The sequence below is a fragment of the Anser cygnoides genome, chromosome 10 (genome assembly GCF_040182565.1).
Source record: "Anser cygnoides isolate HZ-2024a breed goose chromosome 10, Taihu_goose_T2T_genome, whole genome shotgun sequence".
NCBI classification, from domain to species: domain Eukaryota; kingdom Metazoa; phylum Chordata; class Aves; order Anseriformes; family Anatidae; genus Anser; species Anser cygnoides.
In genome coordinates, this window is record NC_089882.1 from 20,856,957 (window position 1) to 20,883,601 (window position 26,645).

At 36.3% G+C, this 26,645-nt stretch overlaps 2 protein-coding genes and 1 long non-coding RNA gene across 4 annotated transcripts in view; 1 reads left to right on the forward strand and 2 right to left on the reverse strand.

Annotated features, from left to right (window-relative positions):
* The window catches only part of LOC106040070 (uncharacterized), an 84,671-nt gene extending 78,628 nt beyond the window's left edge, over window positions 1-6,043 (reverse strand). The window contains exons 1-2 of the long non-coding RNA XR_010834015.1: window positions 5,943-6,043; window positions 5,579-5,688 (exon numbers count right to left, since the gene is read on the reverse strand). This is a non-coding gene — a long non-coding RNA (uncharacterized lncRNA). The remainder of the gene's footprint in view (window positions 1-5,578; window positions 5,689-5,942) is intronic.
* Window positions 5,799-26,645, forward strand: part of PPARG (peroxisome proliferator activated receptor gamma) — a 60,947-nt gene continuing 40,100 nt past the window's right edge. Inside the window, exon 1 of one of the 2 annotated variants that reach the window (XM_067003363.1) lies at window positions 5,799-5,823. The gene's annotated coding sequence lies outside the window, so the exon portion shown is untranslated. Of the gene's footprint in view, window positions 5,824-6,108; window positions 6,265-26,645 lie in introns of those variants that run through there. The other variant, XM_067003362.1, reaches the window with a different exon arrangement.
* Window positions 6,214-6,792, reverse strand: LOC136791654 (uncharacterized). Its single transcript, XM_067003398.1, has one exon. The coding sequence runs from the start codon at window positions 6,790-6,792 to the stop codon at window positions 6,214-6,216; it is 579 nt and encodes a 192-aa protein (XP_066859499.1).

Consider the following 26,645-nt stretch of genomic DNA (forward strand, 5'->3'; position numbering starts at 1 on the left):
TGGAACTATTTGCATGAGTGAAACATCAATGACCTTAATACAATAGCTATTTCAAAGATCAATAAGAATTAAAGGTACTGCTTCTCTACCCAGTAAAATTTCATGAATGCTGGCAGCACATTTTTGGGTTGATTTGTGATTTAATCAGAGTGCAAGCAGATACTGTTTATGCAGTAGAAACTAACTGTCATCTGAGGCCTTCGAGTTTAGCATCTGTACACATTTACACAAAATAACATTTGAAAAATATTATGCCCTAATACTACAAATATTTATGTACTTCACTATGCTACCGTCAGGAGTCTCACACTGTTTGTGAATCCATGTGTAAAAGTTAGCAGTCAGAGTTGTGTGTGAGCTTATTTTGTTGGAGTATACCAAGGTGGTCACAACTTTCATGAAATAAGAAAAAAGCCCTTGCAATACATTTTGTGAGATGCAAGAAAAGTGTGATTACATTTTATTGTTTTGCTACTCCTTCTGGTGATTCTTTCAGAAATAACATTAATAAAGTTATATAATTTTAGGATGCTTAGCACTATATTAATATATATTAACTAAAAAGACAAAAAACCCCTGCTTTTTAGCCTTTGGTTTTGTTATTGGAAGATATGCAACCTATTACTGCAAAGACTAATGAAGATATTTAATTTAATTAACTCTCTATAATTGTCTGAACATCTAATTCTCTTTTAGACTTTATGATGTACATCTGCCCTATGTTTGTAAGTATGCAAGTATATAAACCTGATCTACCAGCCATTTGAAAAAGACAGATCAACTCAATTCTCCTCAATTTAAAATCCTCTAGAGTTTCTCTCAGTAATGGAAATCAAAGTTGTGGTAATATCACTGTGAGATCTATCCCACAGTGACTGCAATGCTGAGAAACTAATCCTTAAGGCTGGACAGTATACTGGGAGATGCTCTTGATTCAACGACTTTCACTGGGATTTGGCAGTTGCAGTGTATACTGTTTTTCTACAGAATCCTCATTTAGTTGAGCGACAGTATTTCTGACATCTATCTGGAGCACCCTGGAGACTGGGGTAAAATATGTAAAAAGCAGGGATTTTAAAAATAGTATTTCAAATTGATTCCATCACAACAATGTATAAAAACTATAAAACAGGACAAAGGTCATAGGAAATGGAAGTGCCAAGAGATCTTCATACAATCCTCCAAAAGAAACAATGGGAGGGGGGGAGTTAATTCTTTTTTAACAATTATGAGGGAGTAAATATCACAAAAACTAACTTTCTCACACTCTTAAAAAGATTATTAAATTCTATTCCTGAACAAACGTTCAGTTTGAACCTGGAAGCAATGTTCTCTAGATGCTTTAAGTTACAGTTTGGACTTAGGAGTTTTCAGTTGTCTTTACTGGAATCAATGAATTGCTGTGTGAGAAGACATAGCAAACTACATGAACAGAAGGAATTACATTAGGAATATGGGGTTTGATCTGCTGAAACAGTTATATACCAAGTCCATTAATGAACATAAAACAATTGTATAAATACTAATGACTTGCATCTCACGCCACTTTAGTAATAAAAGTATTATTCACATTTTATATATGAGCAAAATGAGCCACAGCTAAGTGACTTAGCCAGTGACCCACAGGAAGTCAGTGACACAACCAGGAATAGAACATAGACCTCTCAGCAGCTAGTCCCATGCTTTAACCACAAGACCAGCCACCCTCTTCCCATCTTATATTAGCACAACTCTAAATCTTGGTTGCATCAGCTACTAATTTAAGATGTCTAAACAAGTACAATTGTAGAAATCTCAGTTTTGAAAGTTTAATAACTTACATTCATAAATCTCTCTTAACTTAATCACACAACAAATTAGGATAAAATGGTGTTTTTAAATGAAACTCAAAATGACCATAAACTTTTTGTTGCTTTAAAATGATTCTTTTAGAAATAAATTTCCGATGTATTAAAAGATCTGATGGATAGCAGTATATGCTTGAGCTCTTTATTACTATATTCTTTTGTCTGAAATCTGTGTGTGATACAAAATTTAGACCCATCTGATCAGAATGGACTATAACATGAAGACAATATCCTATTACAGAAGAACCAGACAATCCCAGAGAAAAGTTATTCTCTTCAAGACAGAAAGAAATTGGAGAAGTTGAGAGTTGGGGAAAGACCAAAGATAATGAATAAACCATTATAATTAGAGGTAGGCAGCCTGGTGTGATCTTGGCTTTACAGAATTTAAAGCAGGCATGATTTGGATTTTGATCTCTTTTTATCTGAGCTTCAAGGTTCAGGAAAAGGAGGATCATTTTTAGTTAAAAGGGTTCTTGTTTTGACCCGCTCAACAGTTATCTACAAAAAATCTGCATTATGCCTAGTCCTATCACTTTTGCTGGATCCAAGGCACAGCATGCTAAAATGCAGTATAACAATACTGTAGGGCGATCTCCAAAGAGAGTTTGGAATCATACCAAGGGAATAGTCTTCCACCATCACTTAATATTTCCGTATAAAACTCCACTGATTGCAGTTTAAACTCCTGATTTCCTTCAAGTAAAACTGCATATAGAAAGAATGTGAAATTTGAAGATAGGCATGTGGCAGAATATTATGAAATACTTATTGCAAATATATCTTTCCAGAAGACCAAAAACTGCCAGTAAAGAGAGAATAAGATATGCTAATGCAAAGTTCTTGTTATCAATAAATGAACAGCAGCTATGTAAATTGAAAAATTACATAACCCAAGATAAAGAAGACAGGGTAACTGTAAAAAATGCAGCAATACAATAGTTTCATAGCTTACTTAAGCCCCTTTACTTTAAAACAATGCAATTTACACAGCCAGAACTGTTCTGACTGCTAGATTTATAGTCACACTGCTGGAGTATGAGATTGCCCTCTAGATGTTACGCTTGGCTAGATAATTTTTCATTCTTTCCAGTATACCGAGATGGGACACACTGTGTGATTTGTGATTTTAAACTTCTGTAATGCACCTGGAGACCTAAAGCATAGACACAATGGAAACATCAAAATAATTAAGTAAATTTGAAACTAGTATATTTGCAGAGACAGGAAGGCGTATCAATTTTTCACCTCTGTATCCTTAAAAGATTTCTACCTTTTTCAAGACCTACCTGGCACACCTTAGAATCAGTTGCACAAGAATTCCTTCATTAAGATGGAAAAGAAAAATAAAATTGTTTAAGACAGACTATTTGGGCCATACTAATACCCTCATCCATCCCAAGATTCCAAAAGTACTCTTTCTCATTTCAATGGGACTATTTTTGCCGTATAATTCAAGTCAATCTGCTTCAAATTTTCTTAATAATTAAAATGAATAAATAGTATACACACAGCACAGAAAAAAAATCTTTTTTTCAGACGCATCAGACTTCAAAAGATTTACCATTTCTTCCACGTGAAAAGAACTAAGTAATGCTTTAGAACCAGTAAGAAAAACAAAGTAAAATTGATCTTTTCTGAAGACAAGTTATCACCTAACTTTAAAATTAGAACTGATGTTGCGGCCCTTTTCTGCTTGTCTTTGAATTTAGGGAAGAATTGCCCGTGATTCAGGAAGGCCTGAGCCTGACATTTCATTCTTGTTTCATAATGCTTAAAGGTCCCAGCCAAACCTGGGAATTCATTCAGATAGCAGGGCAGACAGTCCCCATAATCAAAAGCCTGCAGTCAAACGATGCAAACAAAAGCCGTATGAGAAATTGATAAAGAAATTTCTTTATTATTACCATTTCGTTATTGAAAAAAGAAAATCTAGAATTAATTTTAGAAAAGATAATGTATTTGTAGCCTGCTTTCACTACCAACACAAAAACAATTGGCTTTCTATCTTCCATGAGTGAAAAAAAAAATGATCTTTGTTGATAAAGAAAGTCAGATTAATTCAAATCATAAGTAAGGTATATTTTTGACTACCAAAGAAAATTTAAGGATTCTTCCCTTGAATCTTCAAAGTAATATTAGCTGTCTTTCTAAAAGATACAGGGCACAAAACACTACATAAAAAGCTGTTAAGCAGGAAATCAGATTAAGTAATTTATTTTTTCTTTCCTGTCTCAATCTGTTAAAATGCATATTTACAAAACCTAAGTAATTTGTACATAATAAGCCAATATTACATTTCTGCTTTATATTCTACAAATTCTTTTCAAAGTATAAACTTGTTAAAACAGCACAATGCTTATAACTTAAAGAAAATTGTATAGTATTTGTAATAATTCACTGAAAGCTCAGTTTAGTTGATTTCTTTGGGCTGAGTTGGGTATGTCTTTATTCCATACATGGAATTTAATTTAAAGTATTATTTATGTGTGCATGCAATTTTATTACAATTAAAAGTAAAATCTAAAGTATGTTTTGTTTTTCCTGCTTTACTTATGAACTTATTAAAAGTCTAGCATCAAAGTCTGACTTTATATTCACAATCAGATGTTTATTAATACCTGCCAATTTCTGGAATGCTCCCAGTTTCATGGAGTTTTTTAAAATGTGCATTTTAAAGTCTTGATTTTTTGAAGAGCTCCTCTATTAATCAGACAAATTAAAGGGGTATATTCTCCAGTAGTTTGCACAGAGAACAGTGTTGTTTCTGTTCTCAGCAGAGCTAAATTTGAACTCTGTGGAGGTGTCCAGCTACGATCCTTCTTTTAATATTCTATTGAAACTTTACATAAGATATTGTTGTAAAGTGGTTAGAAATAGTATTAAAATAGGTATTTAAACCTCTTTTATTGGTATATTATTTTTACCCACATTTGCCTGTTTATTCATCCATGGCATCTTGAGCTAATTCTGAGGTTTTGTTTTACTTGTTTTCAGTCCCTGGCTTCTAATTCTGAGTCAGCGTACTACTGAATAGGTATTACTGCAGTAAGCTTAATAAAAAAAAAAGGAAAAAAAAAAAAAGATGAAGATTAGCTCTTTTCTAGAGCTAAAAAATTCCAGATGGAAGGAAAATAGAAAAAAAAAATCCTTGATATGTGAAGGCAGAAGTAATGCTTACTTCAAGCCCATACAAATAGATAATTCTCATAAAAATTAACACGAGGCTTCAAGCCTCTACAGAGATTGTTCTCATAAACAAAAAGCTGTAGGCAATGTTAGTATCTATAAGTCAACCAGGTATTTTGACGTATTCAACTCTAATCTATAAATTGCCTTCAGTATACAAATAATAAAACAAACGGAGACTCTCTTTCAAAATGCCTGATGACTAAGAACCATAATGAGGCAAATTTAGGATCCTCTGAATCTTCTAATGATGTCCAAGAGATCAAGGGTTTTTAAAGATAAACTGTTGTATCCTGGGGCATCTTGACTTACAAGATGACTCTCTGAAGAAGGCTGTTGATCTTATGACTTACTTTTAACATTTAACTTCTTTTTAAAAGAATCTAAGGGTGAAATAGAAGGAGGTGACATGCTTGTTTGAACTTGCTCTGTCTTGAGACTTACCGAACATAGCCTATACCGCTTCTCTCTGCATTCCTGAGAGGGAAGGGGAGGGGGGGTCTGTAGCTAAAAAAAGTGGGGGAAAAAAGAATTTCATTTACCTCTGTTACTGCTAAGAATCTTTTCAGAAAAGCATTTACTCCTGTCACAGTAGGATGCAAACTGACGTGAGGTGACCAAACCAACTACCCGCAGCGCAGAGAGAAGTTAGCTGGAGGAGAATGGGAATGCAAAAGAGAAAGCAGTTAGCAGCCGGAAAAACTAAATTTTCAGTTACAGGAGATTACAGGGAGCAGAGATCAAATTCCAGATCCACTTCAGGGCCCGCGGTCTGCCCTCACGCAAGGTACACGCTTGTGATTTCGCTTAACGGGCACGGACCCGGAGGGAACCGGCTCGGGTGAACGGACGGGGTCTGAAGGGGAAGGGCAGGGGAAGGGGAAGGCGCGCCTCCTCCTCACTGACCCTTTCCCTCTCCGCGTCCACCACCTCCCCCGTCCGTCTGGGTGCTCGACCGCCCCGGCGGCCGCAGCCGAGCCCCGCACCTCAGCCCCTGCCCCTGCCCCTCCCCGGAGCCCGACAACGGCCGCGGTGCGAGCCCCCACCCGCGCAGCGCCCCGAGCCCCGGCCCGCGGCGTCGGCTCGCCCCTGGGCGACGGCCGGGTGGGCCGGCGGGGGGCGGCGCAGCGGCGGGGGAGGCGGCGCCTGGCCGGTAGGATGGGCCGGGCCGGGGAGTTTATCCCGCTGGAAGGGAAGAGTGTCCCCGGCTGAGACTTGACAGCACCAGGTCAGTGCGGGCTACCGGGGGGGAGGAACCTTCCCCTGATGTGAGGGGGGCGCGGGGAGAGCCGCGGGCTGAGGGGGGATCCGCGGTCTCCTGAGGGGCGCTGCGGCTGGGGGCGAGGAGGGGCTGAGGGGAAGCGCCTGAGGCGGGAGCGGAGCAGCCCCGGCGTGGGGACGGGGCTCGGGCTCGGCCCCGGGGCAGGGGGACCGAGTCGGTGGGGATGCTCGGGGACTGGGCGGGCTTCGAAGGCAAGCGGGCTTCTAGGGGTGTTCCCGGAGCTGAGGGGAGAGAAGCAGGAGTTAGGGAATGCGAGGCATGGGGGGGGTGGGGGGCAGGAGGGCTGCTGGGACACGGCTCTGCTGCCGGTGGGGGCTGCCTGAGGGGACGGGAGGGGGCGGGCAGGGGGAGCCCGGCGCCGGGGCTCCAGGTGCGCGTTGCCGCCCGCGGGGAGGGGCCGGAGCCGGGCTTGGGGTCTGGGGGCTGGGGGTTGGGGTCTGGGGGCTGCCGCCCTCCGGGGAGCCCAGGGGCCATCCGCTCCCCGCCGGGATGGAGGCACCGCGGGCAGAGCGCAGCCCGGTCCTGCGTGAGGAGAAGGGAGAGGCCAGGGAGCTGCTGGTGCTCACCTGGCCAATTCGCGTAATGAATGAAGAGCGTTGGTTGGTGGTTTTGGTTTTTCTTCTTTTTATTATTTATTTCTCAACCGCAGAAAGTCAGGGAGCCTTCCTGAGCCTGCAACAGCCGAGATGCTGTGTTGAAATATATTATGTCTTGATGGCATGCCTCAGGTTCACAGGAGCGTTTTGTAATCTTCCTGGTGTCATTTCTCTCCAGGGTATTCTACAACTGGAGAGTGCAAGTTCCTGTGGTGTTGTAACTTCACGGCACTGTGTACACATGACCATACAATGCTGACTTAACAGTGATGTATTTATTAATAATCAGTGACGTAAGACTGGTATTTACTCTGATGGAAAGCTCAGGAAATTATCAATTTCTCCACATGCTGTGATCTCTAGTTTCCTTTAAATCAGAAGGATCAATTACAACTGTCCCTGAAATACCTGAGGCTGTGGGCTAGCCTCGTAGTTGTGACCTGCTGCCCCATCTCTGAACAAGCTTTTGCTGTGGAACATGATCGTAGCGTTCCACTTAAAAATGAGTATCCAAAACAAAAATATATAAATATGTACATTTCTGGTAGCATCTATTCCATAATTTAATCAGTAATTTAGCTTTTAAAACGTTACTATAGTTTGTTACTAGTTAACTAAAATTTTCCAGTGTACACCATGTATGACATATGATACTCAGTGCTGTCCATGGGAAAGAACTTTCCTCTGTTGTGCTCCCATTAATATCAAAATTTATTGTGTGAAGTGGTGTTTGACATCATTATTCTTTTGGCTGTCTCAAAAAATAGCTTCAAAAATTGCGTAGAGATTTAATTATAAGATTAAAAGAAATCTGTCTAAGCAGTGTGTTAAGGCATGTGGTGCAATATAAGCATGAACTTGTCAAGGGGAGAGAAAATTGAAAAAGTAATTGGCATGGAGTTTGAATGATAACCAATCATAAATATAATTCAAAGGTTTTTTTACACAGGCAGTGCTTGAATTTGAATGTTCTTAGGCATCAGTTTTGTAAAATATCTCATCAACTAACTAAAGATAGTATGTGTTTCTTAGCAATGCCTCCGTGTCAGGTTCCTGGACATTGCAATTTATTACACGTCAGCACTCGATGAAACTTCCATTACAATATGGTCATTACACAAATAATTCTTTCTCCTCCGAAATGCATTTATATTTCATATAATGAAATATCACCAAAAAATGAAGGTGGCAAGATGTTAGAAATTAGCTGATGAACATTGAAGCTATGCCTCTTTTAGCTTTCCTTATGATACTGATTAAAAACATCCCGAATCAACACTGTTTCTAAGTCTGACTCTTTTCTGTGAATTTTTGGAGACATCCATAGGTCCCACTTCAATTACTAGCAGTATAGTTTAGTACTTCTAGCAATGGCTCATACAATGAATTTTGAAGAAAGTTATACTGGAAAAACAGGAAAAAGTTTAAAAGTAGAAAGAAAACTCTGCCTTGTGAAAGGCTGGATTAAATAATGAAACACATCTATCATAGTTTTTTTCCGTCTTGATTTCTAAGGCTTCCTTTTTGTTTTACATGTATGTTCTGTTCAGAATGGCATCAAATATATTTACTAGCCAGTTTTTGTAGCCTAAATGTGAATTGTTAGTTATGCATATTTGATATTTGGAATTTGAGGGTTTTTTTATTATTTTTTTTGTCACAAGGATTATCCTGATACTATCTTCTGGCATATAGTAAAAGAGTTTCTAGTGCAGTTACTCAAGAGAAATTAAAATACAATTATAAGTTCTCCACAGTGGGTACTTTTGAAGTCATGGACACAACACTCTCCATTAGTTGTTGTTACTAGTTTCATTTTTAAATCACTGGTAGACTTATTTAATAACAGACTCTGTCCCAACTTAGCATCATATTAGATGAGTGCTAATTACTATGTACTGTGCTTCCATAATGATCTATATTTTTTGTTAGGGATCTATTTTTCATGTACTTTACAGCAAGTGTTCACTCTGTCAGTTAACTTTTTGTGGCCTGACAAAAGAAAAAGTTAGAAATAATACAAAGCAAGAGAGCATTGTTATACTCAAGTCCTGCATACCCATGCCACAAACAGAAGTTGGGATTTCCCAGTAACAGGTCGGTTCTTAAGGATTTCATTTAACTGCTATGGATCACTTGGAAAAAATCCCCACTGCCACCTCTTTTTTTTGCCTGCAGAGGCTTTCCCAAGAACTGAACAAAAATGAAAGAGCCGTAAGATTTGTCTTCAGATATTCAGATTCCCATGAGCATGAAACATAAATTGAATCCTACATTAAATGATAAACTTTTTACATTTCTCTCACCAGTTCCACACCACCACCCTGGCCCAGTGATGTGGGGTTTTTTACCTCTTTTTTTTTTTTTTAAATGAAATACAGTTTGTCTTTTTTAGTTGTTCTTTCTCACTCTTCTCACACGACAAGGCAAATATAAACCTAAATCTTTTGCTTTTTTTTTTTTTTAATTCAAGAGGGGAAAATAAAAAGGCAAGGCCTAATCTGTAGTCTGCATATCTCAAAGCTTTCACAGAACTTAAGACAACTTGATCATGCTCAAACTTTCCTCCCCCTTTGAGCTCACCTTCCAGCATATTATTTGGCCTGTTTGTCCCCTCCTGAACCACTCAGGAGTTGAGTGCTTGAACTGAATTGAACTAAACAATTGCATCATTCTCCAATTAAAATTTGTGATACATGAACTATACAGATATTTTTAATTACCTGTATTGAAGTAATGCCTAGCAGCCCGGTCAAAGTTTTGATTTGGTACTCAGTCAAACAAAAAAGGTTTTCCCTGTCATTAATACCATATGATCTATGAAACGAGAATGCAAATAGTTACATATTTGCAATGGAGACACGATGTAGTAGTAAGATTGATGCAAAAATTTTAATTTACACTTTCAGTGTTTTGATTTATGCTCATAACAGTAACAAGTTCTTACAATGGTAACAGATTCTAAACTGTATGATTACAAATGGAAAAAAACTAAGGTATGTTTGTTACAACAAATGTGGTAACTTTCAGCAAAAGGAGACTTCCAAGCAGCACCTTACTATCTATTGCTGTTTCACTGGCCTTCACTGTAAATAGGCAAAAGAAATCCTACTTAGAAAGGAGGAAGATATGTAACTACCTCAAAAACCAGGTTGTATGTTTCTGGAATCAACTACTAGATGATGCTTTGTGGACTTGCATAAGCCACCCCCTTCCCTCATGACTAAGCAGATCACCTTCATGCCATGCAGTCTGCACATTCAGGACAAAGTCTATGAATTCAAGTCTATGAATCCCAAAGTCTACTCTGCTGGTTGATAATTAGCAATTTAAAAAACACAAAGCTTACGTAGCTTTCTGTATGTATGTTCAGGCACAAGTGTGCTTGATGAACGCCGTGATGAATGTATATGTATTGTTGTGCACATACTTCTAGGGCATATGTGTGCGCAGGTAACGTATTAACCCTATGTTATGGAAAGACTTCCTGCTTATCTCAGTGATGTAGAAAGTCTATATATAACATGAGATAACACAGTGTGATAAATATTGGACAATATCCAAACAGAGAAATACAGAGAACATTCCACTGTATCAAAAAAGGTCACGTCGGTTTATTGGAAGATGCATAGAGCCTAGAAAAGAAGTCCCAGCTTCGTTTAAGTCAGTGGAGGTTCTGATGTTTCAGTAGGGTCAGGTTTGCCATCTACGTGCAGTGTTTGAAACGTCCTGTATGCTGCTGCTTCCACTACTGAAGTCAGTCGATGGTTTTAGTATACAGAACATAGAGGGCCCAACTCTAAATGAGTCGCTGTTTTCCCAGTGAGACTAAAAGGCTGAAATGAAATAACCACGAATATATATTACAGCAAAAACCCTAGGTATTTTTTCTTTAAATTGTTTAAGAAATGTAAGTAAAACAGGAATGGTATATTTCTCTTCCTTTTGTTCTAGAATTTTTATCATCAATTTCTTAACGTATTTTAACTGTAAGGAAATAGTGACATTTTGGTACGGACTTTACAGTTGGGATTAGTTTATTCTAGGCCCTCAAATTAGGCATGTGTTCTAGTCTGAGGTCTTGTAACAGCTATTAGGGGAGGAAAACATGAAACTTCACACTGTTTTACGGATTGTTGGTGATGATAATTCCATGAGCTGCATGGGGGAATCATGTCTTTCCTCTTTATCACAAATTTGATTGTGACATATTTCAGACTCCCTTATGCCAGAATCCTATTCCTTTTTTATATGGAACTTCCAGCTACAATTCAACTGACCTTACCTGCATGCATTTCTATAGTTCTGAACATGTTATTTTGCGTACAGTTTTAGCTGTCATGTAATACTTATATAGAATAAGTGAGAGGGATGGAAATGTTCTTAGTGAGTCTCGTGTTTTTCCACTGAGTTTAAGCACATTACTTTTCAGAGAATTTCATATTTGCACAAAGTAGCCCTGCCCAATTATGATCTGGTCTTAAACTTTTTACACAAGATGTGATTACAGTACATTGCATAAAACAGGATTTTATGTTATAATATTGCATTGTAAGTCCATAGTACTTGTGTGTTTGTTTAGATTTATTGAACAGAGGTGTTGTGTAACTGCTGTAACTATTCACAGTTGTGCAGAAGCAATTTTGAAGTTTGGGAGGCTTTCAGCTTAGGTTGCTATCTATATACAAATAGAGTGAGATACATTCTTCGTATTTATGCTAGGGGAATATTTTGATGTTTCTCAACCATGGTGGTTTGAAACATATGTCAGACTACCAAAAGAGACAATCTGTTACACCAAAAAAAGGAACTATGAAAAGAAAAATGTTAATTACAGGCTTTACCACTCACACCAAGATCTTCTAGTAGGGGTGGTCAGAAAAACAGGTTTTACTACCTAGGCCTGGTGCTTTGTGGTGCTATCTAATGTGGGGGCTTGTGGAAAAATGCAGCCACTTCTATTTACTGCCTTTCATAACGCACATATTTCCTCATGGTAGGTTTAGGTTCTGACTTCTTTATGTCTACAGTAAATAAAACTCAAGAGTTTATCCTTTCATCTTGAATATGTTTTACTTGGAGTTTCTGTTCATTCTTCCCTACAGTGGTATTTCAGCTACAAAATTTTATGCAAAATCTCAGTTTTTAAGCTTAGTAGAAGCTTGTTAGAGTGTGATATCTTGCTAAATTGCTTTCTAATCCTACCTAAGAATTTGAAAAATATAAAGCCAAATTTTATTTCTAGTTACACCCAGAGATACCTGTAGATAAGTAAGTACAGCAGTGCGTGAGGGCAAAAGGGTGCTTTGTTTGCACAGAATTTTATCTGTTTTCTCTAACCTTATTCAGGACCATATTTGATTGAATCATGAGAAAATTTGAAGAGGCTGAGTTGCTTGTTCCCTCCAGAACAATGAAAACGTCTGTTATTTGCTTTCTGGCTTGTAGGATATGTGACCTGCTTTCACTGACCTAGCAATGTAGCTGTTCCTCTGTATCTGCTGAAGTTAACTACTGATAGTGGATGGAATTACTTCTTGGAGAACTAAGTTTTGTCAGATTGCTACTGTGTTTCTTCTTTATCATCTCCTGGATGCCATCATTTGCATTTAAACTATGCGTATCTAACATGCCTGATTTGTGCATTAAGATATGTTAGCATGTATGATTTCTAAATGATTAGAAATATTATGAATAGCAGTCTAATATTTTATTTATTTTAAATATCCCATAGTAACAGTCAGCATAAAGTAGTTTGGCAAATGACTAACATATTGTAAAACTCTCATATGAAAGTGTAGATTTTTGATGTTTTTGCCCAGAACATGATTAAAGAGGATGGAAACAAAAGTTCTGCAAATATGCTTTCACTTTCAGAATTTCCAGCTGTTGCTGAAGATGTTTGAGATAATAAACAAGAAGAAACTAAGCTATATTTAGAACAAAAGGATTTAGCATTAAATCAGTTCTCTGAATGAAATAAGCACTATTTAAAAGTGGGGGTCATTTCTTTTCTGGATTTTTTTTATTTTTTCTATTTTTACATTCATTCTAGAGTTAGTGCCAGAATTGCTAAATTAGCCTGGAGTAGGTTATTTAGTAAAGATCTCAGCTAAGTATGAATTGTTATGATTAACTGTAGAGTAAGTTTCAAAATCAGTATTACAAAAGGTTACTATCACAGGAACTGAATTTAAAATAGGGAATAAAAAAAGTGACATTGAAAATTTACTTTGAAAGTTCCAGATTTTTGACAGTGGTTTTAAAGCATTTCTCATGATTAAGACAATGCAAAATAACTTCCCCAAAAAACTATGGAAGCTTAGTTTTTGTTCCTAGATCACTTTTTTGTTATTGTGATGTTTGCACTTAAAGAATGTAAGCAAATTCTCCCCTTGCTTCCCATGTTTATCATTCCAGTTGATCTTGGTCCTAGTTTTCAAGCTTCTTGGAGTATTAGTTATGATAGGAGTTTGCCTCTTGTCTTGAACTAGTTAATTGTTTTTGTGATGCAGAGAAGAACATTATGGCATGATGAATAAGAGACCCCAGAGGGTTCCTTGCAGTTTCCTTTGGGTACTGCCCAAAGACTTGTTCTCTGGGTCTGCCTCATGTGATCAGGCTGGCTAACTTTACCCAGTTAAATTGGGTGCGGCGGATATTAATTATATTCACAATATCTCATTTAGTGTTTTGTTTTTTTTTACAGTAGTCCAGCACCTTCTATAGAATACACATTTGAAATCATTACATGGGTTCAGGTTATTACTCAGGCTAGATAGGATGAAACATCAAGTTATGGAAGTTACTTTCTGACAGATAATTAGATTCAAGGAAGGAATTTTCTTAGATCAGGATTACTGATTTCATAAGGAATAGTGATTATAGCACAATTGATGTAGGCAGGAATTCTTGACAATTCTTGAAGTAGTAGGAAACCCTTCTGTATCAAGATCATGTTTTTCCCCTGGTAAAGATATTTTCTTGTAGACACATCTTGAAAATTTTGGGAATGAAAGTCTTAATCCAAAAATATACTTTTCCCACAAACACACCTTCGTGTTTTAATTTATATATATATAAAAAACAATTAAGCATGCTAATGTCATAGTGCATAGTAAGTGCCTCATTATGAAATGAGCCTGTGCCTATCAGTCTACCATATTTGCCATTGTTCTCTGCATTGGAATACAGAATCTGACACATTTTTAAGGAGTCACAGGTCTGTTAAAGACGTTTTTTATGCAAGTCCTCTGCATCGTACACAATATGCTGTTTCATCTTTTTGTGACGTAATACCGAGGATGTGGAAGTCATGTGCACTTCTTAGCATTCTTTTTTGGGTCATCAGGGTGCCACTATTAAGTAGGTGGGAGATCAAATGAAAACCCAGAAAAACACTCTGTACACTATGTATCTTTTTCTCTTTTTTTTTTTTTAATAACAAACAATATTATCAACAAAGTGTTCTGCTTTGCAAACAAAACTATCCACAGCAACATTTATGTAGTGACATGTGAGATTAAGGCACTGACTCTGTGGTACAGTGGAGTAGTTAGAAGGTCTGTAATAGAGGCTACTGCTGGGCAGTATGTTTTAGTATCAGTGCAGTGGGGGTCTAAGACAGGGATGTAAGGCCAATGTGGGCCCAGCAGAGAAAAAAGTTGGGGAAAAGTGAAAAAGCTGTCCATAATGAATGTTAGAAAAGGAAATTAATTAATTAAATAAATGAATTATTTAAAGGAAGGCAGTGGGAAGATTGGCTAAGACTTTGTCCTTTTCCTTGATTGGTTTAGCTCTTTTAATGTTTGCGAAATAAGATATTAAAAAGTAGGGAAATTCTTTAACAATACAGATGTTTGAATTTCTTTCTCAAAGTTTAAAATTTGTTGTTGGAACCTTCTTGATCTTGAATTCTTCTCTCTGGTCTCTTACGAGATTTTCAGCTTTTCTTGGTTTGAGATATGCTGACAATGCCATAAAGTGGTCTTTCACTGTATTTTGGCATCCTACTCATTGTTCTTTCTCTGCCCAAGTTCTGTTTTTTAAATCTAGGCTTATTTATTACTCCTTTGAGAACAGGAACTGTCTGATATGCTAACAACAAGTGACAGCTTTCCTGTCACTAAGGACAGGAGAACAGGCAGTGAATATTGCTGAAGTCTGAGGTAAGTTTAGAATAACAATAACTTGTACATACGCTAAATTTGATATACTGTAGTGTGACTACATTCTCTGACGCAGGCTATGCAACGGATTCCTGTCTCCACCCCTATCCACTAACAGGAAGGCATAGCGTAATGTTATAGAGCATGTGGCAATACTACATTTCTTCTGAAGCTTGACCCTTAGACAGGAGGGTATCTTTTCTGTTGTCACTGATGAAACAACTATACTGTGAATCTCCTTATAATGCCAGAATGAATGGATATAAACAAAAAATTAAATATAATTAAAAAAAAAAAAAGATAGACATGAAAACAGTGAGAGATAATAGGGGCATCTCTCCATTTCCTCCCTAAATCTGCATTTTGAAGAGAAGAATAAAGGGAGGAAAAGGTTTGAGGTCAATAACATGAGACCCAGTGTAAGAGGGAGAGACAAAGTATAGAAAAACATTCATTGTCCTTGAAGGAAAGCAGAAAAAAAACAAGGAGGAAGAAGAAATTCATGCAAATATGGTTGCCACTTCCTTGACAATTAGTCCAGGAAGGGCTAATGAATGTAGTGATTATACCTGGCATTTACTCTATAGGAGAAAGGAATTCTTTGGCGTTTGAAATTGCAAGATTTATAGAGCACTCATTTAACAACTAATATGGATATTAAATTAAGACAATGTAGGCAAAATACTGAGCAAAACTGTCTTCTGATTCCAGTATGTCATATAAACTGTTGTATAACTCAAAGAAAGCATCTTCTGGATGAGACTTTCTGAAATTGAATTGGGGGGGAAAGGAGAAAAAATAAAAAGGGAAAATCTCTGGCAAAGATGAGTTTTATATTGTGAAGAGATACTGGCAGGCTCCCCAGGATGTTTCTGCCTTCATCTACTACAAGACGTTTATTCATTAACAGGTTCCTGTATGCCCTTTGAGGATGTACAGTCCATTTGAAGAATAGTCAGTTTTCTTCTACAACTACAGGGGCTTTTAGTTCTACAACTATAGGATTGTTTTAGCTCATAGTAACTAGGGGTGATTTCAGGGGGGCTATTGTATCCAGTATGTGTAGTTACCTCTTCTCAGAGCAGGAGAATCTGGTGAGGTAAATAATAAGCAGTTTCCAGTTGGCCGTAATATTGCCAATTCTATATTGTGGATTTTTGAAGCAGCAAAATATTTCTTATGCTTTCATATGACATTAAGATAGATAGGTAAATGCTTCTGTTAGATGGTAATTACAGGAAATTTATAATTTTACTCATTTTGTCTGTGTGAGGATCAAGAAAGTAGCTTGTATTTTAGAGCTTTCCCTCTCTGCCATTTCCTTCTGGCACAGACACAATGTTTCACTGGAATGAAACACCAGTTTGGGAAAAATAGTTCAATACATTTTATGTTAGTGCTCAATAAGAGGGTGTACAAAGGAAATGCATATTTGGTGAGATTTATGGGAGTTCTAGAGGGTTATTCACATTCACACTGATGCTGAGTGCCTTCAGAATTGTATGCTTCCCCCTCCTGAAATCTAAGACTACTACACATGTTGCCAGCTCGCAGGCAGATAGTGGCACCACATTTAGGAAAAACTCTGACAAAAAATTAAATTACACAGTGAATTTGAACAGGGAAAAAAAAAAGGCATTTATATTCCCTGGACTCAGAGAAGTCTAAATGAACTCAAAGGCTAGATCCATACTATTAAATTAAAAAGTGCCGTAACTCGTGCACAGGCTCAGAAGTGGATAGTTAAATGGCTAAATTATCAGAATTGTCCCTGGTCCAGTTATAGCTCAGCCAAGTAACAGTCATTCGAGCGCTTTCAAGAAACACTTTGAGAGTTAGCATGGATGAGTGACCATTCGCAACAGGCCTTTAAGTATGGCCACCCCATTTTGACACTGAAGAGACAAATACAGCCAGAGTGAGCATCCTGGTACTCTTCAGTTTATTAGGATAGCTGAAACTAAATGTCACTCAATGTGTTATAATTACCTTTTAAGTTTCTTCCTGACCAAGATGAGCTGTGCTTGATGTTCCGTTCATAGATTTTTAGCCCTAAAAATTAATAAATTATAAATTGGAGATCTTTGCAAGCATAAGCTTGCAAACTTACAAAGAAGAAATAGAAGTTGAATACCTGGCAAAATAGAGGTAGTAGACCATTGGCATTTATGTAAAGAAAAACTATATGCCATTTATTTTATGTTGTCTGTCCATTTGGCTGTCATATAAATAAATGAAAGAGCATATGACAAACTCTTTAAAAAATACTCCCAACATTTTTTTCTAACCCCTGGTGAAGGGTCAGGTTGTTAGCAGAGCTTGTTTTGCATGATGGCAGAGTTCTCTCTATACGTATACATCTTAGGTATCTGTCCTGAGCAGATGTTACTAAAATGTGTTTATATGACATAGTCATTTTATACTCTGAAAAATATGAAATTATATAATAAATAAAATATATATATAATAAATAAAAAAAATAAAATTATGTCCTACCGTCCATTCCAGGAATTACAGATAATTAACACTGTAACTCACCTTTAGAGAATACATTACAACCTGTTTGCTCTGAAAATTCCTTTTGGCTCAAGTGAAAGTACACAGTGCAAACAAAGTTATGAAATGTGTACACAAGGTGTGAGAGTAGATGGTTATACTTGTGTATAACTTTATGGGTCTGATCCTTCAGGGTAGTCAATGCAATCTGACCTTTATGCTCATCATCTCATTGATTTGAATGAGATTACAAATGAATATTAGAATCAAATCAGACCAGTTTATTTTCCCCATTAGTATCAATAAATGACAGCCAAGGTTTTATTATTATTATTATTAATATTATTAAATAGAAAGTACAGAATGGTAAAATCTAAACAAGATGAACACGTCTTAAGAGTTGAACATTTAAGATCTAAAATATTTGACAATGTGGCCACTATTTTAAATTTCATTTCTGTTTTAAAAGCTGATAAATATTTTGATAGCTTAAAGGATTTTAACAATGTCACTGTTGATTCAGTTAAAGGAGCAGAAAATAGCATATTTTGTTAAGATATAACAAAGATATGGCAAGGACCTACTATAGGTAATTAAAAAGAAAAACCATTCAAGAAGAAATACAGAGTAAGTTAGAATATTTTTGAAGAGTACTATGCTATAGCTTACTAATAAAAATATTAGAAACCAGAGACAGAAAGCACAAAGTAAGATGAAAATTATAATATTTTAACTTCAAATAAATGACTTTAAATCTCAAGAATAGCAAGCAGAAAATTTTAGGCGTTAACATTGTCTTAAATATGGGTGACTGGAGATTAGGGGGGGGGAAGCACTGCATGAAAACTGTTTACACAGAAAAATACCCCAGGGTTACTCAGCATTATTCTTAATTAGAGAGTAATTTTGAAAGTAACTTTTAAAAACAAGCCAGTGCTGTTTTTAACCCACCACAAACTGGATTAAGTCACTATCCTGTTACATGCAGTGTATGCAGCAGTATGACCACAGCCAGTCTAAACTGGATCAGGAAGAGTAATCCAGAAATGCAAAGTTCCTGAAGATCATTTCCTGTTTTCTGAATCTTGAAGGCATATCTTTTCAAATGGCTGCTCTCACAAAGATTTTCCAAAGTGGAGCAATTAAAAATTAAAATGCATTAAAATAAATTAAAAAAAAAAAAAGAGGATATCTGATGTGTTTATGTCAAATCAAATTCCTCAAATGATTTGTAATGAAGGTAAGAGTAGCACAGAAGGAAAATAAAGGAAATACTATGTGCATTATCCTGACTGTTAAAAGAGTATTATTCCTTCAAATCTTTATACAATTTGTTCTTTGAACAGTAGAATCGATGAAATTAACTTCCTCTGGATATGGGTTTTTTATGGATTTTTCACTTGGATTTTCTGATCCTTATTACAGGGTGAGCTCAAACTGTTGATCTTTAAGTGGTGATGCTAACAACAATTTAGTTATGTTTTGATAAAACCCCTCTACCTTGGAGTCAAATCTGGCTGAAATAAGCCAGTGTTTTCAAAAGCTACTGGGAGTGAATAGAGAAAGACCAATAAAGGCACACATTAGGGAACAGCAAATGTTATCAGCCTTCTTTCTTTGGGATTACATTTATCAATGAGAAATTAGTATTTTAATAGTCATTATTTAAATCACAGTTAAATACCTATTAATGCTTTCATAAGGTGGTTCAAATTGCAATTGAATCTAAATTCTGAGTACTTTTAGGATCTGCTTGCCATCTTCTGAAGTGACTGGAATACGGAACTTCTTAGAAAGACCTTTCACAATGTGAGACTGTATCTTAGTTAACATTATCACAGGGAACTGGAAGCACCAGAAATCCCATGGTCAGATATGTTCCCTTTTGGTAAATTAATCATGACTTCTAGAGAAGAAGGCATAGAAAAACAGATAAATGTTTTCAGTTTATTCTTAATTACTTTTTCAGTCTTTTGCAATTTCTTTTCCTCTGTATTTGAACCACCAATTGTTATACAAAATTGTTCCAAATAATAAATTCATAAAGCCTGAAGCTTTTTCAAGAGAACAAAAAAGCTGCAGATCGTGGCCTCTGGTAGAGTAAATTCCAGGGTTAATTTATAACTAAAGCAAATGTATCTATAAAAACAAGAAAAGTTCCATAATAAATATGTTAACAAATGACAAGAAAAAAGAGGCTTGATAAAAGATATCTGAACTTGTTTGGCACCAGTGATTTTATGACTGAGGAATTCAATTATAGGTGTGTTGGGAGTACCAAATCACAATTCTTTAAATTACTAATGGGAAACAAAGCTCTTTATCATGCTCTGAATGTGTTCACATGAAATGTTCAGTCCTGCCCTCTGTAAATAAACTTCTGGTGCCTACACTAGGCATCTGCATTGAGACTCTGTGTCACCAGAATAGAAAAAGATAGGCAATTTCTGTTGAATCATTTTTCAAAGGTGCCAGTTGATATACTCTTCTATTAGAAGTTAGGTTAGCCAACAGATTTCATGCTGTAAATTTGCACTTCTCAGCTTGTATTTTTTTCCGTTATTATTTGCATTTTTCTAAAAACTCTGTGGATTTGTTTGCAGAAAAGTTTTATCAGCGTACTCTACAGCTCTATGCAGTAAATCTCATCAGTTTGGATTTGTTTACTCTTTTTGTCAGATACATATGCTTCATGGAGGTCTTTAACCAGTAATGTAGATAATGACTTTGTACTTACCCAAGAGAGGCAGATTAGCCTTGCATCAATTGCAAATTAACTCCCACAGTCTGCATATAATCTAAATTGTTTTTAAGACTGTCTGCTACTTGCTTGTTAGAGTAGTAAACCAATACCTCTTGTCCGTCATTGAAAGAGGAAGGGCTGCTTCTTGAAATGCAGATTTAACTAATGGGGACATCGCCTTGTTAACTAACCGCTGTTGCAGGAACGCTTAAAGGGCTGCACTTTGTACGCTGAAATTACAGCAAATGTGCATCACTGCTATGAGTTGCAGACAGTATTTCAAGTTTTATCTAAATGCATTTTCTCTAAGAAGAACTTCCTTACAGATTAAAACAGTTAGGACCAATTTGAATCTTTGTGGGTTTTGGTGGCATTGTCATTGCTATCACATTCAAATATGATCACAAGGAATTTATATTAGACTACATTACGTTATAATGCGGCATTATTATAAGAACATTATATGCACGATGCTTATCCAAGTACTAGGTCAGCAGACTTATTATATGAAAAGCTAAAGGATAAAAATAATAAAGAATAATAAATAAACTTTATTTCCTCACAGTTTCATTTCGTATTAAGATACCTGTAGTTGAGCAAAAATATTAGCATTAGAAAAGGCTTAATGTGTAAAACTTTTACCCTGAATATCAAAAGAGCAAAATATTCTTTCTAGCCATCTCTTTGCCAATTTTACTCTTAGTGAGCAAATTATCCTCTCTTGGATAAAAGCTTTTTAAAAGCTGTTATTTTTTGCAGTCTTGACCAGTAGAAAATGTTCAGGTATAGGAAGCATCATTCAATTTATAATTATTTACCTAATCATCTCTGTGGGCTTCATCAACACAGTGTGATATAGGCTGAGAAATGTCAAATGTATGTCTTATATACAGTAAACATTTTTAATAATTTAAACAGTGTTTGTTATTGGTAGTTGGTAATCTGCTCCTATCACAGACTGAACGAGAGAGACCTCATCTACAGAACAACTTGGAGCAAGAGACTATTTTAGCTGTTTTGAGTCAGCCTCTAGAGGAACCTGTCTTACTGACCACCAAGGAAATCCAGAGGTATTATTCTTGTTAGCCAATCTGCATTTGTGCCACAAAGGAAGCTGTTGAGAAGTAATTTTCCAGCCTCCTGCTTTCTGGTCAGCTTCATGAGGATCCCAGGAAAAAATTATGCCAATATAATAAGCATGGAAATGCTGAAGTGTATGAATTTGTGAGACAAGACCAGAATCACCAAGAAAAAAGAGTGCTGTAGAGATAGTGGTTGCTCACCCAAAGGAACTTGAATGTGTTCCAGAAACAAACCACTATCTCACAGCCAGTGCTACCCTGATCCTCTGAATACAGGGAGACCGTAAGACTTAAAAATTCCTCAAAGTTTAATCTCAAATGACATTGCAGGGAAAAAAAAAAAAATGGTGAAAGATTCAGGGAAATACCTTTGTTATGTTCTTTCTTTTTTTTTTTTTTTTTTTTTGTTAATGTACCACATGACTTTCCTCTCAACCTCTAGGAATGCATTGGATGTTTGTCAAGACCACAAAGTTGTCGGGACTGTAGAAATGTATGAAAGTCCTCTCTATACAGAGTTGCCATTGCTCTTTTCCTTATCTGTGAAGGAAACACAGCAACTCCCACTGGGGAAATTTCATGTTAACTTGATCTTAAAATAAAAAATCAAGGGAAAGGTCATATCCTAATAAGCTGTGCAAATCTAAATTCCCAGGGAGCTTCAAAATGACATTGTATGACTAGAGCATTAACAATTTTCCAACAATGTATTTTTGAACTGCTTCCAACAGAGTGTTTTTAACATCCGAGAACAAATAGTAAAATAAGATACAACTAGCAAAAGAAAAAATCCAATTGAACTCTGAGATTCACAGTACATTGCCATTGATAATCTGGGGACTTTTCTTGTGACAAACACAATAAATTAATCAACTTTTTCTGCTTTCATTGAGATGTAAATCTTGTGAGGAAGTTATTTATTGATTAATATACATATTGCTCTGATCTCAGTATCAATAGTTCCTACTATTGTTTGAGAGGCTACCTACTATATTATGTATGTTGGCAAAGGAGATTTGAATAATATTATATCTAGATATTGACCAAGAGATGCAATATTCCTATTCAATAACACTTCCCCCACCACCCCATATACACACATAAAGGTAAATTCAGTAACTTGATGGAACTTTTGCAGTCAGTTTTAAAGGAGCCAGTATTTCACCTCAAATTGTTGGATGACTGAACATATTATGTAGCATTGCACAAAATATTCCATAGTTCCAAATAGTGAACTGGGTCCAATACCAGCTTACATTTGAAAATGACTGTTCTAGACTTTAGAAAGTTTTGAAACGTGGGGAAAAACGCTATGTGAAACTAATATGTTTAGATAGTATGCCATGTACGTTTTACAAGCCCATTTTTTTCAATAGGAAAGGTATGTGTAAGTAAAGCTATAAAGAGAATGCTGTCTTCTTGTAACCCAATGAAAAACAATTTCTACTTTTCAAAGTTTGGTGTTTAGCTTATTTTGTGATGGTTGACTTCATAGTAGAAAGTGAAGCTGAAGATCAACATCAAATTTAAATTCCCAAACTCCCCTAGCCTAGGCGGGTGTAATGGAGTTAGATTACAGTTGTCCTTGTTTTCGTCCTTGTCATATCCCTCTAAACCAAGTATGTCACTGTAGGCAAAGAGGCACTTAAGTAGCTGCAAAGTCATCTCTTCTTCCTATACTCTTGTGGAGTATAGGAATAAGTTTTAAACACACACACACCTTGTTACACAGAGGGCAGGAAGTATAGGGTGTGGGAAGTAGTCTGCTATTGAAGACCCCTTCTGATCTTTTGGATTAGAGATAGATCAGGAAGTTTCAGTGGAGTTGTACATATACTGTGAATGCAAGAAACATCTTGTCCTGCTATTCAGCTCTATATTACAGTACACTGCACTGGATGTAATGTAGATGTCCCTTAAGAATTTATTTCTTTTTGTTATAATCTCAATTATATTTTAATATGATTCCTTTAAAGTACAACCAAGTCTTTGAAGAGGTCGGTCATCTGTGTTGTGGTCATGCTTCAAATTCAGCCCATAGCAATTTAAAAATTACTCATTTTTGTTTAGCAATAAAAAACAAAATAGATCTATTTCAGAACAGTAGAAAGTTACAGTAACTAATCCTCAGTATATATCAAGGCCAGGCTGGATGGAGCTGTGAGCAACCTGGTCTAGTGGGAGGTGTCCCTGCCCCTGGCAGGGAGTTGGGACCTCTATAAGGTCCCTTCCAACCCAAACAATTCTATGATTCTGTGATATTCCAGATCAACATCATTTTTTGTTGTTACGTGCTTGAGGGATTACAAAAAGTCACAGTTATAACTTTTAGTTCCTCACACTAAACTTGCTTGCCTAGGAATGAATCTACTTAACAGAATAATGGAGTATGACAATATAATTGATTGCAAGGTTGCCTACTGTACTCTGCCCAAATTAAAGATGAATAGTGGATTTTAAATTAAAACAATCAAGTTATCAAGTATTCCTTAATATATGGGCAATATTACAGTGTATAATTTGTGCTTTGTTTGTGAAAATTACATGCATATTTAAAGAAATATATTTGCATCTAATTATTCAAAATAACACCTTCCAGAAAGTTTAATTAATTTGATATTTCTTCAGTATGCTAACTTACCCCATCTCAATAAACATTCTCGAAAAATATGCAAGTTCATTACAAGTACTTAAATAAACATTTTTATCTTGAATTGGGGTGTACACGCTGGATATACCTATTTATCGTAACATGAAACTGGAATATTTGTTAGCCATCCTCTTAGATTACTTGCAGAAGGAATTCTTCTAGTATATTAAATATAGAAAAAACCAAGATGATGACAAAAACACGTGACAGAGAAGGGAACTGAAATTTTCTCAATCTCTTTCTTCCCCTCTTTTTTTAATGCTGTTAAAATTTAACATAACCACTCTGCTTGTACCACTATTGTTAATGTTGCATAACCCTATAATTATTAATCCCACTGCCACGGAGTTAGAACTTGATTATATGCTTTTCTCCTCAGTTGAAACTAGGAAATGCTGTAAAAGATAGAAGTGGAATGGCACTTCATATTTATAAAAAGAACAAGCAAGCTTATATGAACTGGGATATCTACAGGCAATTCTCAGGCTTGTATACAGAGCTTCATGGAATCTGAAATCCATGTGAACATAGGCCACTGGGGCACACTGTGATTTTCTAGCTTGGAGCCAATAGACACTTGGTGATCTCCATATTTATGTACAAAATACAAAGTGCAATTACTGTCTGTTGATTCACTTGAGCATTGGTAGATTCTTTACAGCTGAAAACAAAGAAATTTGAAAAAAAAAACAAAACAAAACAAACAAACAAAAACCACAATTCTGAAAGTATGCATTAATACATTTTTCTTAAAAATAGACTGCTTTTAGCTGTGGATACTCTGCATTCTGTTTGTTGTCCTAAAATGACGTCATTTTAACTCTTGAAAGTTCTTTGTCAAAAATAGGACCACTAGTTTCCATCTTCCTTTTAGAATGAATTGTACAGTCATACAGTCACTATGCACATCAAAACTCTGCTAACTTTGTGTGTCAAGGCGTGACAAGAATGAGACTTGCTGTGTAGGCACTGGTTTAGCGATCACCAATAGCACTAACTGAAGAATGACATCAAACATAATTTTTAAAACGATATCTTCTCATTGAGGCAAAGACCAGTAGCAGTTTGCACAATGGAACTGCAAAGCGACTGCTGTTTATTGCCGGGCATATATGTTTGTTTAAACACTAACGTTGATACACCCTGCTTTCTGGTTGGGTGATGCATCCAGGAAGCGCAGGAGTGGCATACAGTTCACATGAAGGAACAAGTGAATTGCGTGAAATAATCATGCAGACCTTAGCAGGTAAAAATGTTTGTTCCTTCACTGGGAAAGCAAAGTAATTTCAATACTTCAAAATAGAAAGGTTGACAGAAGTAGTGTCAAGTCTTACCCGACACATTCTTAAGACATTAATGACATAGAGGAAGAATAACCCAACAGCAAATAACATTGAAGAATTTTTTTCAGTTTTCATATGAACTTTGCAAGAGCTCTTGTTAGAGAATACAGGTAGTTTATGCATCAGTAACAAACGCAGGATTCTGCAGTTTTGCATCATAATCCAGGTTACATTTAAGTTCTTTTTGAAGTGCATTAATGGTTTTGAAATGAAAGAAAAGCTGAAATCGTGTTTTTTTTCTCATGTATTTTGTCTACTTATTCTTATCAAAGAGTTTCAGGAAGAGCATTCGTCCCTTTGTTCAGGTTCAAACAGAACTTATCCACTCTGTTTTTAGTATGTGATTTCTGTATCCTTAAGAGAAGGGTATCTTGTGTGGTTTTGGTTTTTTTTTTAGTGTTTTTGGTTTTTTTCCCTTGAAAAGTGCATTTGGGATGGAGTTAAATATCTCTGTCACATTCTATGCCACTCTCAGACTCACATCAGATTCTGAGAAGAACTTGTGATGAGAGAGCCATTTCTCAGAAAATTAATGAAGGATCAGTGACAGAAGGCTTAAATAACCATGGATAATGGCTGAGCATGTACCCTGGTGATCCATTATCTGAATGCGTGTATCATGATATTTTCTTTTTGAGTAGTACAGGGAGTTTTATTTATTAGTACGAGATGGTAGTAGCGGAAATGATATAATTGAAAAGCATTTGATTTTTCCAATGGATAGGCTGACCTCCAGGACTTAGAGCTTGTTAGGAAAATTGTTACCCTATCAACTTAGATTTTAATCTAGTCTGTCCATTTCAGATCTCAAGATAATATAGTTCTGTTCTAGGGCTTCTGGGTAGTATCTGTTCCCCAACACTGATTCTGGGCTCTGGTGGTTTTCTTTCTCTGTTCTGGAGTTACTTTTGTTCTAAGTTCCAGGCCACAAGAGTTCTTTCTGGAGTATACCAAACAGAAAATTTCCAACCAAATTCCTGTAATTTCTGTAGAAAGTAAGGAATACAATGATATGAAAGGAAGTAAGTTGATGCTAATTTAATGCCGAGTTTTCATAGTTGCTAGTTTGGTATTCTTTTTCTCCGATTGCTATTATTTAGTCATAGGTGGGCTTTAAAATTAATATTTTATATAATAGTCATTCTTCAGTGCTAAATTTAATTCAAAATGTTTCCACCTATTTTTCTTATGGGATAAAATACAGAGTACAATGTGATAATACATTGCATTTTATACTGACCCTAAAGTA

Bases quoted from the DNA above. Each gene is read 5' to 3' on its own strand.
- LOC136791654 (XM_067003398.1), bottom strand. From the start codon at position 6,792: ATGGCCCCTGGGCTCCCCGGAGGGCGGCAGCCCCCAGACCCCAACCCC.